Source organism: Lynx canadensis, chromosome F2, assembly GCF_007474595.2.
Source record: "Lynx canadensis isolate LIC74 chromosome F2, mLynCan4.pri.v2, whole genome shotgun sequence".
Classification (NCBI taxonomy): domain Eukaryota; kingdom Metazoa; phylum Chordata; class Mammalia; order Carnivora; family Felidae; genus Lynx; species Lynx canadensis.
In genome coordinates, this window is record NC_044320.2 from 35,173,948 (window position 1) to 35,189,962 (window position 16,015).

General features: G+C 36.6%; 1 protein-coding gene across 6 annotated transcripts in view; it reads left to right on the plus strand.

Annotated features, from left to right (window-relative positions):
• UBR5 (ubiquitin protein ligase E3 component n-recognin 5) overlaps positions 1–15,771 on the plus strand; it is a 137,982-nt gene extending 122,211 nt beyond the window's left edge. For 4 of the 6 annotated variants that reach the window (XM_030304075.1, XM_030304079.1, XM_030304078.1 and 1 more), the window contains exons 50-59: positions 272–416; positions 1,482–1,612; positions 3,491–3,551; positions 5,864–6,039; positions 6,265–6,349; positions 7,664–7,819; positions 8,170–8,283; positions 9,721–9,865; positions 11,111–11,196; positions 14,784–15,771. In XM_030304075.1, the coding sequence (XP_030159935.1) occupies positions 272–416; positions 1,482–1,612; positions 3,491–3,551; positions 5,864–6,039; positions 6,265–6,349; positions 7,664–7,819; positions 8,170–8,283; positions 9,721–9,865; positions 11,111–11,196; positions 14,784–14,996 (1,312 nt within the window). In that variant the 3' untranslated portion in view covers positions 14,997–15,771. Of the gene's footprint in view, positions 1–271; positions 417–1,481; positions 1,613–3,490; positions 3,552–5,863; positions 6,040–6,264; positions 6,350–7,663; positions 7,820–8,169; positions 8,284–9,720; positions 9,866–11,110; positions 11,197–14,783 lie in introns of those variants that run through there. The other 2 variants (XM_030304077.1, XM_030304081.1) reach the window with 2 other exon arrangements.
• Positions 15,772–16,015: the final 244 nt, after the last annotated feature.

Here is a 16,015-nt window from a genome sequence, read left to right on the forward strand (position 1 = left end):
TTCTAGGAAATGTGAGTGGATTCTTGAAAATCTGGTATTTTATGGTCCTACTCCCTTAGAATCAAATTGAACTATGTATTACAGATTTATAGATTTTTGAGTATTAATGTCTAGAAAACCTTTATTTCCCAACCATCATCTATTAAGCATTCTACCATCTTGATAATTAGAGCTGCCTATATGCTTTGGTTTTCCATCTCTATTACTGGTTGTGCTGATGTTATTTTGCAGACAAGGGAGATGAATTATAATAGCTTTGTTCTTCTTTCAGAGACTTTAGAAGACAGCTTTCCATTGACACTAGACCCTTCAGACCAGCTTCTGAAGGGAATCCTAGTGATGATCCTGATCCTCTGCCAGCACATCGTCAGGCACTTGGAGAGAGACTTTATCCCCGAGTGCAAGCAATGCAACCAGTATGTATGGTACATTTAGTCCCTCTTAACTGGCTGTGCCATTTTTGTTTTTGAAAGAGAGAGACACAGTGTGAGCAGGGGAGGGGCAGCGAAAGGGAAGGAGACACAGAATCCAAAGCAGGCTCCAGGCTCTGAACTGTCAGCGCAGAGCCCGACATGGTGCTCAAACCCACAGACTGTGAGATCATGACCTGAGCCGAAGTCGGACACTTAACCGACTGAGCCACCTAGGCGTCCTCATTTTTGTTTTTGGATTAAAGTTGGTATTTTAAAAAGTTGTTAGCTACTGGCCATTCAAGTGGTTGAGGACTGTAGTAACAAAATGGAAGCTTGAGGGAAAGCTGCAAAATGTGCTGGAGGGTAGCTTGAGGTTTGTTTTTTCTACCTATGTTAAGTTGGCTTCTCTACCTGATAAGTTCCTTGTGTGCTAAAGAATTATCTGTGCATTCAATTTGTACCTTTATTTGTACAAATTGTTACCTTTTGAAGCAGACTTTTTAATCTGTTAACGTTGTAGCTAAAACATTGCAAATACTGTACTTTCTTTATTGCTGTTACCTGTTGCTAGGAGATTTTTATATTGAATGTCCTGTCAGGTTTCTTTCATATAATATGAAACATAAACTAGTGGTTTTTTGTTTGTCTTTATACATAACATATTTCTTTCAGTAAATCCTTAGCCTTAAACATAGGCATCTTTCATCTCCCTCCTTTACTTCTTCCCTCCCTTTCTTTTCTTCTGCCCTACATATAAGAAATGTTTCTGCCTCTCTGTAGTGAGAAAAAATGGAAATCAAGTATTTGTGTGTTTACTCATGGATATCAAAAATAAAGGCTTGTCATACAAATTTTAAACTAGCTTTAACAAGACTACCAAAGTTCTCTATAATTAAGCTTCTCATTTAATAAAATACCTTACTGGTTTAGAAATGTTTTGTTTCCAGGTTTCTTAATTTTCTTTCTCCCTTTTTTTTTTGGGGGGGGGGCGGAGGGGATAAAAGATTGTTGATTTAGACAAGAGGTTTCAGAGAGTAGGGGCAAGTAACATTTGCTCATTGTTTGCAGGCGTTTGCAAGTAAAATCACCGGCATGCTGTTGGAATTATCCCCAGCTCAGCTGCTTCTCCTTCTAGCAAGTGAAGATTCTCTGAGAGCAAGAGTGGATGAAGCCATGGAACTCATTATAGCACATGGACGGTAAAGTATATAATGTGGGAAGGTATTTCAGTTTAAACATCAACTACTTTAAGATATGGTGGCACTACATCCTAAAAATAAAATTTATACTATAAATACATGACATTAAATGTTTTTTGAAGAGATGGCTTAAAATTCATGAGTGACAGTTGAGTTTCACATGTATTAGAAAGGTAGAATTTTAGCGTGACTTATGCTCTAAAAATCTTTTATATACCTGAAATTTAGAAATTACTTGAAAGAAGTACATCCCAAATTCTCTACCAGAATACCCCTGATGGCAGAGGCCAGATACTTCAAGGAATTGGTGTGTAGTCCCTGAGTTCTTGCCATAAGCATGAAATTTCTTGTAGGACTTCTGATTTGTTTTAAAAATTCCTGTAAGTTTTTGCTTTCTGTTGTGTAATATATTTCTTTTACTGTAAAACCTAAAATTACCTAACAGCTAAATAATTCTTTTCCCAGGGTGACATCAGGAAGATATGCCAAACTTATTCGGTGCCTTCTGTTCTGGGGCCACTCTGATATCCAGTTTGGCTTTGAAATGTTAATTATTATTTTTTTTAATGTTTATTTTTTTTCAATATATGAAATTTATTGTCAAATTGGTTTCCATACAACACCCAGTGCTCATCCCAAAAGGTGCCCTCCTCAATACCCATCATTTTAATGTTTATTTTTGAGAGAGAGAGAGACAGATCGCAAGTGGGCGTGGGGGGGTGGGCAAAGAGAAGGGGAGACACAGAATCTGAAGCAGGCTCCAGGCTGAGCTCTCAGCACAGAGCCTAATGTGGGGCTAAAACTCACAAACTATGAGATCATGACCTGAGCTGAAGTCAGACACTTAATAACCAACTGACCCACCCAGGCACCCCAAAGTGTTATTTTAGATACAAATTTCTGTCTTTTCTTCCTAGTCATGATTTTACATGAGGAACTTGGATTGGATATAGTCCTAAGAAATAGATAAGTGGGTAGGCTAAGCACTGAAACTTAATAGCCACTTATCTGTTTCATAGCCTTTGAATGGTCGAAGCAGAAAGACCATTGCTAGAAGTTTATTTTCTTTACTGTTAATTATTTTTTTTCTTCTCTGGGCTTTTATGTACTGTTTCTTCATTCCTTTTCCCAGTCTCTGGACGTAATCAACACCATGATAGAGCTCAGCCCATTATAGGAAAGGTTTTGAGGAATGTGCATTTTGATAAAAAGATGGTTATAAACGGGGGCTCCTGGGTGTGGCTGAGTTGGTTAGGCATCGGACTCGACTTTGGCGGAGCCTGCTTGGGATTCTCTCTCCCTCACTTTCTGTCCCTCCCTGGGTCATGTGTGTACTCTGTAAATCAATAAATAAATTTTATAAAAATCTTTCTTAAACATACGTAAGGTTTGCATTATTAGTAGTATTTTCTACTGAATGCAAGTAAAAGACTTGCATTCAGTAGAAGACTTGAAGACTGCTTTCAGCTGGCTTTATAAAGTAAATAGTGAATTTATTAGTATTCTAGAATAATTAAATACACTAAGGAATTCAGTTCCCATTGTGATTGCTTTCTGAACATTTTCTGTTCTCTTACAATGCTCCCTGTGAGCCTAATCTTCAGTCCCCCTGTGAAGACTGCATTTATTTTGTCTTAAACCAGGTAGCCTTTATCTCATTATCTTGAATCACACATGTAAAATCTGATTTTTGTGTGTATATAATACTGACTCCTCTGCTCTTATATATGCACTAAGACTAGTAAGTGCCCTAGGTATTTATTTCAAAACTTTAAATGTATTTATAAATTCTTATAAATTCAAATGCATGTTTCTCTACACTAAATTTTAGAAGTTTCAGTTATCTGGAATGTGAAAGGTTATTTTGTTTGTTTTTAGGGAAAATGGAGCTGATAGTATCCTGGATCTTGGATTATTAGACTCCTCAGAAAAGGTACAGGTAAGAGATATTTTGTACATGTGCTAATAATAAGCACTTGGAACTCTAATTTAGCACAGCCTGAATTAAGCTTGAATTTAGAGATGTCATGAATTTCTTAGGGCTTATTCCTTAAGAAAGAATTGAGTGCCAAAGATGCAGAGAAAATGAGACATGAGGAGGAGAGCAGTAAAGAAGGCTTTTTTAGCACATGATGTATTTCATTCTTGAGCTACCTGAGAACTTCACTGCCACTCAAGGTGGAGCAAACCCAGTATAATCTTATCTCTTCCATTGACTTCGCATTTTGTTCAGTTTTTAGTTGTAGTCAATGGAAAAGATAAGATTATACTGGGTTTGCTCCACCTTGCCTGAGGATTCTAAAAAGTAGACAATAGCATACAGATTATAGAGGAAAGTCAAAACTTGAAAAACAGCTGGTATGGTATTGTTTCAGGCACGAGAATAAGCTGATCCCCTTTTCCTCCCACCATAGTTGGAAGATAGAAAAGGCTCTGAGAACTAAACTGTGGTATGAAACCATTGTCCAAGTCCCAGACTATTACAGATGGTGCTGGGCAGACCCAAACAGTATGATAAAAGGCTGTGAAAATTTGTTACTGGAATCATTGCACATAGATGTGACATTTCAGTCTGAATCTAACCAGGTTGATTGCCTCCTAAAACCACAAAATATCACCATTCTCCCTATCATTTTAACAAGACCCAGAGTTTCACAACATAATATTTAAAAGGCCCGGGAGGCATTCCAAAATACAAAGAGCCAGGAAAGACCAACCAGTTTTCCTGGGAAGAGACCCAGTAGATACCAACTTCAAGATGAACTACTTGTGTTGGAATTACCACAGATTTTATCTCATACTCTATGAGACAAACACTAATGAACTGAAAGAGGTTCACAGCAGAGAAATAGAAACTTTAAAAGAGAACCAAGGGAAAAGTGTAGAATTAAAAGAGTATCTAAAAGAAAAAAATTCGCCAGATAGGTCAATAGCAGAATGAAGATGATAGGAAAGTGTCAACTTGTAGATAGAAATTATCTACTCTGAAGAACAGAGAGAAGATTCTGAACAAAAGAACAATTTTTGGATCTCTGGGACCATATCAAAAGATCAAACATCCAAGTCATTAGAGTATCCAGAAGAAGAGATATTCCTGTAGCAACAGGAAAATATGTGAAAAATTGGAACTGAAAACTTACCAAATGTGGTACACGACATAGATTTATAGATTCAAGGTACTCCGTGAACCCTAAATAGGATAAAGTGAAAGAAAACTATATATTATCATCGAACTGCTGTAAAACTAAGCAAAGAATAGTGCCTTATGTATAAAGAAACTGATTTGAAAGACCATGGATTTCTCATCAGAACTGGTATAGGCCAGAAGACAGTGGTTCATCATCCTCAGAGTGCTTTAAGAATTGTCGATCCAGGGGCACCTGGGTAGCTCAGTCGGTTAAACATCTGACTTCAGCTCAGGTCACGATCTCACAGTTGTGGGTTCAAGCCCCATGTCATGGTCTGTGCTGACAGCTCAGATCCTGGAACCTGCTTCAGATTCTGTGTCTCCCTCTGCCCCTCCCTTGCTCTCTCTCTCAAAAATAAACAAACATTAAAAAAAAAAAGAGTTGTCAATCCAGGGGCACCTGGGTGGCTCAGTTAGTTAAGCATCGAACTCTTGGTTTTGGCTCAGGTCATGATCTCATGGTTCATGAGATCAAGTCATTAGGCTCTGTGTTGACAGTGCAGAGCCTGCTTGGGATTCCTTCTCTCTCCCTCTCCCTCCTCCTCCCCTGCTTGCAGTCTGTCTCTCAAGAAGTTAATCCAGAATTCTATATCCAGCACAAATATCTTTGAGGAATTAAGGGGAAAGAAGCTACCATTTTCATTAGTGATTTTTTTTAAATGGATAGAGAAGGATTTAACAGGCATGAGCTTCCTGTACCACAGTTCTGAAAGGATGAATTTAAAAGTTTATTTACAGGGGCGCCTGGGTGGGTCAGTAGGGCATCCAACTGGATTTCAATTCGGGTCATGATCTCAGAGTTCAGTTTGTGAGATCGAGCCCCTCGTGGGCTATGCACTGATAGCATGGAGCCTGCTTGGGATTCTCTCTCCCTCTCTCTGGGCTCCTCCCCCATGTGCATGCACTCTCTCTCAAATAAACTTTAAAAAAAGTTTATTTACATTTAAATGTTGCTTTACCTGCCTGGCTTCACTTTCAATGACTTTAGTCATTTCAATGACTAGTTTATATGTTTTGTTTTAAAAATCAGTTTGGGGACTTAATCTCTGATACTCTATTATTAGGAAAACCGAAAGCGTCATGGTTCTAGTCGAAGTGTTGTAGATATGGATTTAGACGATACAGATGATGGTGACGATAATGCCCCTTTGTTTTACCAACCTGGAAAAAGAGGATTTTATACTCCACGGCCTGGCAAAAACACAGAAGCAAGGTTGAATTGTTTCAGAAACATTGGCAGGTAAAATAATCCTAATCTTACATTTGAATTTTTATAAAATTTCAGTTCAAGACTTTTCTAAAACAGTTTTTAAAATGTGTATATGCTCTATTTCATACTGATTAGAAATGAGGCTGTAGAAAATTTCTCAAAATACTGTATATATATTATGTATGTATGTGTGGGGTTATATATGTTCTAGAATTATTTTCAAATTTAAATATATTTCCCTGTTTTTATTTTTAGGATTCTTGGACTATGTCTGTTACAGAATGAACTATGTCCTATTACATTGAATAGACATGTAATTAAAGTGTTGCTTGGTAGGAAAGTAAGTGATTTTAATGAACCTAACTGCTTTTACAATTGCAAAATTTTCCTTTTATAGCCATTATAAGTCATTTTCAAACCTTTAATGACATGGGAAAAAAAATCTCAATACATGGAGGAGATAGCATAGCAGAGTGGGTGACACAGGTGGGTTTGACAGTGTCTGACAGACCTGGATCTTGTTGCAGACAAATCCCCTGACACCTATCGCAGATTTTCCCATTTAGAAAATGGTAAAACTATATAGTGCCTGGTAAGTGCTCAATAGATTTTAACGATTATTATTTGTTCAAACAGGTGGTAGTGGAAGTAGTAGTAGTATTTTATTGAAAAGAGCATTGTTGGCTTCAAAAATCTATGTAAGATGTACAGGAGGGAGGGGGACAAAAGAATGTAAGAAAATCCAGCATAGCATGCTTGATCTTTATCTCTGGGTGGTAGAATTAGCTTAATTTCCTTATATGCTTTGATAGTTTGCTTGCCTGCACATTCTTTTTATACTGGGAGGAGGGGAAAAAACCACATCCTTTAAAATTAATGTATAATACCAACTATGCAGCTTTTGGTTTAAAATGTAACTGCCAGTGTTTTAAAGGTATTATAAAGAAATTACTTGACACAAAACAATGAAATATTTTAGTCTTTTCCAGCAATGTATATCGCACATCTGATACAAATTAACACTGTTAAAGCTGTAGTCGATTTTTTTTAAATCACATTCACTGATGAATAGTTTTCTATTAATACAGCATATCATATGTATGTGGGTGTATATATTTTAACTCTGACCCTGTTGAATTCTTAAAATATTCCAGCTAAATGTTCTTGTCCAAAGAAGAACTAGGTTTAAAGCTCAGCAACAGCTCAGAAATGTTGATATGTGGATTCTTTAACGAGGTTTATGGAAAAGATCATGGAATCAAATAGACTCCAGTATAACCCAATGATATGACTGTCAACAAGTTATTGAATTCCTTTGAGCATCAGATTCATCATCTAGAATTAATAATCTATTTTATTATAATCAAGACTAAATAGGATATATATTAAGGACCAGCTGCTTAGCATAATCATTGTTTATTGCAAATTATTTTGTAACTTAAACTCCTCCATTACTGGCTTTTTTTTTTTTTCCAAAATATATGTTAACATTTTTTATACCTTGAAAATTAAATGTTATCAGAGCCAAAGATTAAAATTTTATCTTTTTAAATCAGTTTTAATATACTTAGTGGAATATTATTTATACCTTCAAATTAGATAAAATTGTAGTGAAGATGTTTTATAATTGAGTTCCATATGATTACTTCCTTAGGTCAATTGGCATGATTTTGCTTTTTTTGACCCTGTGATGTATGAGAGTTTACGGCAACTTATCCTCGCTTCTCAGAGTTCAGATGCTGATGCTGTTTTCTCTGCAATGGATTTGGCATTTGCAATTGACTTGTGTAAAGAAGAGGGTGGAGGACAGGTAAAGCAAATATGTAACTTTCTGATTCTGGCAAGAGAATTTGGTTAGTCTGTTGTGCTTATTTTATACAGAAACAGTTTGGATGGGGACATAGAGCGAGAGACACATACACAAACATGCAGAGAAAAGACACACTAGACTGACAGGCATAGAGAGAAGGATGGAGGGTTAATGAGACAGACTGAAAGGTAGTTTTTAGTGCTTATTTAGACCTAAATTCTTGCATCCCTTAGATATTGGTCAGCAATTTGTGTTTAGATTTTAGAATTTTAGGGAATTATTTTATGAACTGTAGACTTACTACTGCTTTGACCAAATTGCTTTTAAATGGCAGTGCTAAATTATTACAGGTTGAACTTATTCCTAATGGTGTAAATATACCAGTCACTCCTCAGAATGTGTATGAATATGTGCGGAAATATGCAGAACACAGAATGTTGGTAGTTGCAGAACAGCCATTACATGTGAGTATTTTCTCAAAAGTGTTATTTGATCTGATGAGGCTATTTGTGTCTTCATGTGGTAAACTATTTCAGAGTGTATTCAGCTTGCCTATAAAAGGTTAAAATTTTTAAACCAAATTAATTTATGTACAGTGTAAGTTACACCTGAATCCAGACCAAGCATTCACCTTCTGTTGGGTAAAACTACTTGGATAAACTATATGATCATCAAAGTCAATTTGGTGAGTGAAAGTTCAGAAAAGATTCTTGTGGAACTGAAATGACTACTGTTTTGGGGTCCTACCACCACCCATACTTGAAGGCGACTGACTAGAAGGACTCCAAGGCAATAGTACTGATAGTTATGGTTTATTGTAGCAAAAGGACTCCCGGCAAGGGAAAAAGTACATCAAACCAAATCTGGAGGAATCTAGGTGCAGGTTTCCCAAGTTCTCTCTCTGGGGCCGTGGGTTGTCACAAAGAATATACTTCTTTCCTCCAACAGTGAATTAGAAACACATGGACAGTGTTTGTGTTTAGAGAAGCCTGCTTAAGAGTCACAGCTCAGGTTTTATATTAAAGGCCAGTCCTGTAAGCATTTTCTGCCTATGCGGCCAGCCCTGATTACTGAAATTTAGACTGTTAGAGGCATGTGTTCATCATAAGTCACACTGTCTGCACAAATAGTCTAGGTAAGCTGGCACAGCAGGGTTCATTGCTCCAGGCATTCAGAACAGCTGTATCAGTAATGTAGGGGGAACATTCCAAAAACCAAGTTTCCAGATGCCAGCCAAGGACCATCCCCCTCCAGGAGAGCCTTCTAAAGAGCAACATCAGGCCTGCTGTATTTGTCAAGTGTTCTGATCTCTGTGCTGGGAATAATTGTGCAGGCTCTGAAGTCCTACTGTCAGGATTCAAATCCTGGCTGCAACACTCTTTAGCTGTTATATGATACTAGCAAACTAAAGTATTTTGTGCCTTGGTTCCCTCTTCTGCAAAATGAGGATAGAATTAATACATGTAAGGTGCTTAAGAACAGTTCATGGCACATTGTAATTTCTCAGTGAGCCTCTAGATTTTGAGTTTGTGTTCTTTTGTCGTACTTTTCATACCATGTGACAGGATAGCATGTTTGACAAATTGAAGCTATTCTTACTTCATGAGTAGCCTATTTTATTAATGTGTAAATTATTTCAGTTAAATCCTGGTGTATAACAATATGGTTTCACTTTTGAACCTATTGCCTGCCTATTCATGATGCCTTTTTCCCCCCCTCTGCCTCTCTTTTGAATCTGTCAATTTAAAAATACTTAATTTTATTTCTTTCTCTCTGGTTTAAATGAGAACTAGTATTCTTAGGCTGCTAAAGTTAGATATTGGGCTTTAACAACAAAAAATGCTACATGGAAAATAAAGTACTCAGAGTAATAAAAAGGTAATTTTTAAAATATTCTGTAGGCAATGAGGAAAGGTCTACTGGATGTGCTTCCCAAAAATTCATTAGAAGATTTAACAGCAGAAGATTTTAGACTTTTGGTGAATGGCTGTGGTGAAGTTAATGTGCAGATGTTGATCAGTTTCACCTCTTTCAATGATGAATCAGGTAGGAAATTTTGTGAATGTTTATTTAAGGAATACACTTGATAAATTTACAGGGTTTAGAAATGCTGTATAACTCAGGTGTTCAAGGCTTTTTGTGTACATTTTTAAGATATTATTGAACTATGATGGCTTAGCATTAGGTTATTCTTAAATCTTTGGTTAACATTTCTAGGTTTTTAAAGAGTATATGGTTTAGATTGAATACAAGTAAAACTTCATTGTGGTGAGCAGCTATGTAAATGGATTTTGTATACTAAGAAAATATAATCCATGTGACAGTTCTATTGGCCTTTCCTAATTCCTCCTAATCTCTTAGACTCTCTAATTAAAGAATTTGACTGCATGGTGTTTACTCTGTAGAACTGGACCCAGAGCTCACTTACAAAGACATAATAACATACAAACACATGGAAAATCCAGAAAGAATAACAAGAGGTAGTGATATTCCTCCTAGAATAACATTTACCTTCAGCGCCTGATTTTCTGTAACACTTCGTTTTCAAGTGGCCTAGGAATAGAATTTGAGCTGTGACTATACCATAAAGACACTGGAAGCCATGAAATTCCTTATGGAAGGATTACACCTATAGTCCAAAATTATTGCCTACATCAATGCACTGATTTTTTTCCCCCTTTTTCATATTTTGCAAACAGCTTCAGCTAAATTATAGCAAGTTAAATTTTGTTTTTTCTTCATGCTTGACAACGTATAGATTCATTGTAAAATAGTTTCTGTGCTACTTTTTAGTATAGTTTTCAATACTGGTGAGATGAGAATTTGTCTCATTTACAAACCAAAAACCTAAGAGGGAAAAATAAATACCTAAGGACCCTCCATATATGATCCTCAGATTAGCAGCATCAGTGTCATCTAGAAGTGTTTTAGAAATGCAGAATTTCAGTTCTTTTCTCCCTTCTCCCAGACCTAGTAGATGCGAATCTGTATTTTAAAAAGATCCCCAAGTAATTTGTAAACTCATTAAAATTTGTGAAGCACTGGTGCAAGTTTAACAGATAGGATTAAAGTATTGATTATCAATTTTGAGGCTGATGATCCATTTTTCTTGGTCACCTTAAGTCAGGATTGAGTAATGAACTATACAAGTTTTACATTATGCAAATGGTCCTAATTTCCTATATTAGGAATTAAACCCCTGATCCTAAATAACAGTTCTGTATCTATTTTTTATAAGCAGTGTTTTAAAGTAATAATTGGTACACTATATTGGATTTATATTTTTCATAGGAGAAAATGCTGAGAAGCTCTTGCAGTTCAAGCGTTGGTTCTGGTCAATAGTAGAGAAAATGAGCATGACAGAACGACAAGATCTTGTAAGTTAAAATTTTTACAAAATTTGCAAAACAAAATATGAAATGTTAAAATACTGTGTATGATAACCTTTTAAGTTTGTAATGGTTGGTCATTTTAATTTTGGTTAAGGAAAATTATAGAAGGTCAGAAATATAAGGCAGTTTTGGTTTTTCTACTCCAGAACTGAAAACCTGTAAAGTTGTAAGCAGAATGAAATACGTTTAGCTATTGATACGCTGTCCTTAGTCCCAGAAGAAAATACCAGTTGATTGTTGAGACAAATGTTTCTTTTTCCCTATAGTGCTTACATATGCTGGCTGCTCCTTTTATATATCCTTAATCCTTTTGACCAGTGGCAAGCCTTTGCAAAATTTCTAAATAGTATCTTGATTGCTATCTGTATAGTGTACTAAGAATAGAGTAGCTTATGATATGTATTAAGTCTGTGATTTTAATGTTACTACTTATTTTTAGAATCATAAATTAGATAATATAAACTTTGATCATAGTGAAAGCCTACCAAGTCAGTGGAATCTATGTCTATCCTTGAGTATATCCATAACCAAATCAACCTGTCCATCAGTCTTGAAAGGTAGTCTTCACTAGACTTTATTTGAGAAATTTGTGGGATGTTCCTTACCCAGAAAATTCCAGAGATCCTTTCTGCCATATTCCTCATGGTTCTTTGCAACGCCTTCCCTATCAAACCAGCCTTAGTTCTTAGTAATTAACAACCATACTTCTTGTGGAATATATTTTTAAAAATCCAGTTTCTAGATATATTCTCCAATTTTATCTGAGAGAGGGGAAATGGTTAGTGTGTGGGAAAGCACAAAACTTGACAGTTTCCCATTTATCTCCAGCTCAGTAGTAACTTATTTTTTGGAGTGGGGGAGTCTGCATTTAGCATCCTTGATTTTTTTTTTTCATTAAATTTTTTTAAACATTCATTTTTGAGACACAGCATGAGCGGGGGAGGGGCAGAGAGAGAAGGAAACACAGAATATGAAGCAGGCTCCAGGCTCTGAGCTGTCAGCACAAAGCCTGATGTGGGGCTTGAACCCACGAAGCATGAGATCGTGCCCTGAGCCAAAGTCTGATGCTAATTAACTTAACGACTAAGCCTCCCAGGTGCCCAGCACTACTTAATTTTTAAATGGACCCAGGAGTCTTCCAATATTTCTGCACTATAGTGAAACAAGTTGTTCAGTAGTCCTTTTAGCTAGTTCTGTTCTTGGTTTAGCCACTCTGGTAATTTCTACTTCGGTTGTTCCCTAGGTGGATTCCATATAATTCAACTTTCCCAATCTTGTGGACCCTAAAGTCTCTACCAGTGTGCATGGTTTCAGGACCACCTGTACTCAGTTTTTTGATTCAGTTACCTTGTTTCTTTAAGAGCCCATTATCGGTTCAGTAAGACCTATCAAAAACAGAGATAAAAATGATTGGCTATCTGGTATAAATTCTAAGGTTCTAATGGACTTTTTTTTTTTTTAAACTATTCCCTAGTACTAACTTTGTTTTTAAACCTAATGTATCCTTAGTCCAGTCAGTCAAGTTAAATTTCACTGTAGTTTCTGCCTTCCACTGGAAGAAAATTTGCTAACTATTCAGTCTTTAAAATGAAAGATCTCCCTTTGTAAAGGGCCTCAGGATTTCCTATTAACAGCTTTAATTTGAGGGTCAGTCCTATTTACAGGGCTTAAGCATTATATCAAGGGGTTTCCCCCCTCCTCTTTTGAGAAGGATGCTTCACAATTGTTGGTTTTATCCTGATGTGCTGAGGAGAAAAACTAAAGGACATAAGAATATAACAGACCATTCAGAGCAAACTCTTCTTCCTTCGGTTACTAGTCTTGCAAATTATAGGGTTTTTGGGTTAATGGGTAAGACCACATAGTTTATCCTCCTCTTAGAGAGTCACAGTTCACTAGTAAAAGTTCTGAAAAGTCTTGTAGTATTTCTTTTCTTCCAGCTTCTTGACTCTCCAGCAATGGTAGTTATCTACCCTACCTAGCCATATACAACCTTGGAGAAACATTTTACATTAACTTTGTTTTTTTTTTACCTGTAAAATGAGTAGATTAGACCAGCATTATCTCTAGAGCATCTTCCAGTCCTTAAAGTTCTTTGCGGGGGTATCTAGATGACTCAGTTAAGCATCCAACTTCAGCTCAGGTCATGATCTCATGGCTCATGAATTCGAGCCCACATTGGGCTCTGTACTAACAGCCCAGAGCCTGGAGCCTTCTTTGGACTCTTGTGTCTCCTTCTCTCTCTCTTCCCCTTCCCTGCTCGTGTGCGCACTCTCTCTCTCGAAAATACACACACACACACACACACATATACATATATATGTAAAGTTCTTTGAAGATTTTGTAGACCTGACACTTAGAGTTTCTTTTTCTGCCCCTTCTAGAGAATTAGATAAGATTTCTCATAAAACCATTCTTCAGGAAAGCAAATCATTATGGGGGTTAAGGGCACCAACCTACTGCACAGTTGAAAATCTGAGTATAACTTCTGACTCTCCCCAAAATTTTACTAAAGTTTTTATATTAGTAAACAGTGCATTACATATATTTTGTACATTCTTGTATTCTTTTTAAGTTTTTATTTAATTTTGAGAGGGAGAGGGAGAACAAGTGGGAGAGGGGCAGAGAGGAAGAGACAATCACAAGCAGGCTCCGTACTCTCACAGAGCCCAATGCAGGGCTTGATCTCACAAACTGTGAGATCATGACCTAAGACAAAATCAAGAGTTGGACACTTACTGAGCCACCCAGGCGCCCCATATAACTGTATTATTAAGAAAATCATAAGGAAAATATATAGTATCATACTATATTTATAAAAAAGTTTGCCTGTGGGCTCCTGGCTGGTTCAGGTTGCTGGAACATGTCATTCTTGTGAGTTTGAGCCCTATGTTGTATGTAGAGATTACTTAAAAAAAAACAGAGGATCATAGAGGAAGGGAAGGAAAAATAGAGAGGCAAACTGTAAGAGACTTTTTTTTTTTTTCCCAACAATTTTTGAGAAAGAGCACAAGCAGGGGAAGGGCAGAGAGAGGGAGACATAGACTCTGAAGCAGGCTCCAGGCTCTGAGCTGTTAATGCAGAGCCTGATGTGGGGCTCAAACCCATAAACTGAGTCTTTGAACTCTTTAGAGATTTTGTGCCCTATTTCCACTAAACGATACTTTGTGGAGTTTAACCACTAGAAAGGCCCACAGAGAAACTGAGGCCCTGAAATATAGTCACTTTTCTACACACCTGACACTTTTTTCTCTTTTGACCCTGAACCTTTCTTGAGAGGGGCACAGAGGGAGACACAGACTCCGAAGCAGGCTTCAGGCTCTGAGCGGTCAGCACAGAGCCCTATGCAGGGCTTGAACACACAAGCTGTGACATCATGACCTGAGCTGAAGTCAGACACTTAACTGACTGAGCCACCCAGGCGCCCCAGTGCAAGAAATAAATTTAAAACCCCATTCAAAATCCTATCCCTCTGTAGGTTTTACCTTAAGAATGGGGTTCTGTGTAGATGTTGGCAGAGTTAATGTTATTATATTAAAAGCCAAAATTGTAATTATTATACTCCTGTTTAGGTTTACTTTTGGACATCAAGCCCATCATTACCAGCCAGTGAAGAAGGATTTCAGCCTATGCCCTCAATCACAATAAGACCACCAGATGACCAACATCTTCCTACCGCAAACACTTGTATTTCTCGACTTTACGTCCCACTCTATTCCTCTAAACAGATTCTCAAACAGAAGTTGCTACTCGCCATTAAGACCAAGAATTTTGGTTTTGTGTAGAGTATAAAAAGTGTGTATTGCTGTGTAATATTACTAGCTAATTTTGTAGATTTTTTTCCATTTGTCTATAAAAGTTTATGGAAGTTAATGCTGTCACACCCTGGTGGTACCTTAAAGAGATTAAATGCAAACATTCCTTGCTGAGTTTGTAGCTTAAAGGCCTGAGGAGCACTAGCAACATTTGACTATAATGGTTTGCTAGTCAACAACTTCTGGGTCTAACCCCAGCCAAAGATGACAGCAGAACAACATAATTTACACTGTGATTTATCTTTTTGCTGAGGGGAAAAATGTAAAATGTTCTGAAAATTCACTGCTGCCTTTGTGGAAAGTGTTTCAGCAAAGGTTCTTGTATAGAGGGAATAGGGAATTTCAAAATAAAAAATTAAGTATGTTCTGTGTTTTCATTTTAACTTTTTTTATGGTGTTTAATTTGTGGTTGGCTGCAATTGTGTATCATGTATATGGAACTTGTAAAAAGTTCTGGACATTCAGATCTTAGAGATGAAATCACTTTTACCTATGAAAACCACTTTATTGCGGTTTATTTTAGCTGCATTGAGCTCTAGGATATTAAATGATATCACTAATATTTTGCATGTAATTTGTTCATTTGAGTAAGGGCACTTTTTTTGTACATATGATGGGGCCAATGCACAATACTTTATCACAATCAACTTTTTTTTCTTTGTATCCCTATTTCAATGAGCAGTCAGTCAGGAGGTTACTGCACTTCAGTTCTAACTAGACATTTGTACTAAGGTATTTCAGTTATGTAAACTCAGCCTGGGCACTTTCTGATAACTGTAAAATGTTTTATAAGATCATGATTATTGAAGATACATTTTGGAAAATTTTAAATGTTCGTGAGCAGCTTAACTACTTTTGTATCTAGCCTTTTTTAAGTATCTTGTTACATTTACTTTTTTAAATAAAGAAATTACAGAAGAAATGTCAAGTAATATTGAAGAAACAATAGTTTTTATTTATGTAGTTGTACATTTTTAAACTAAGGGTAA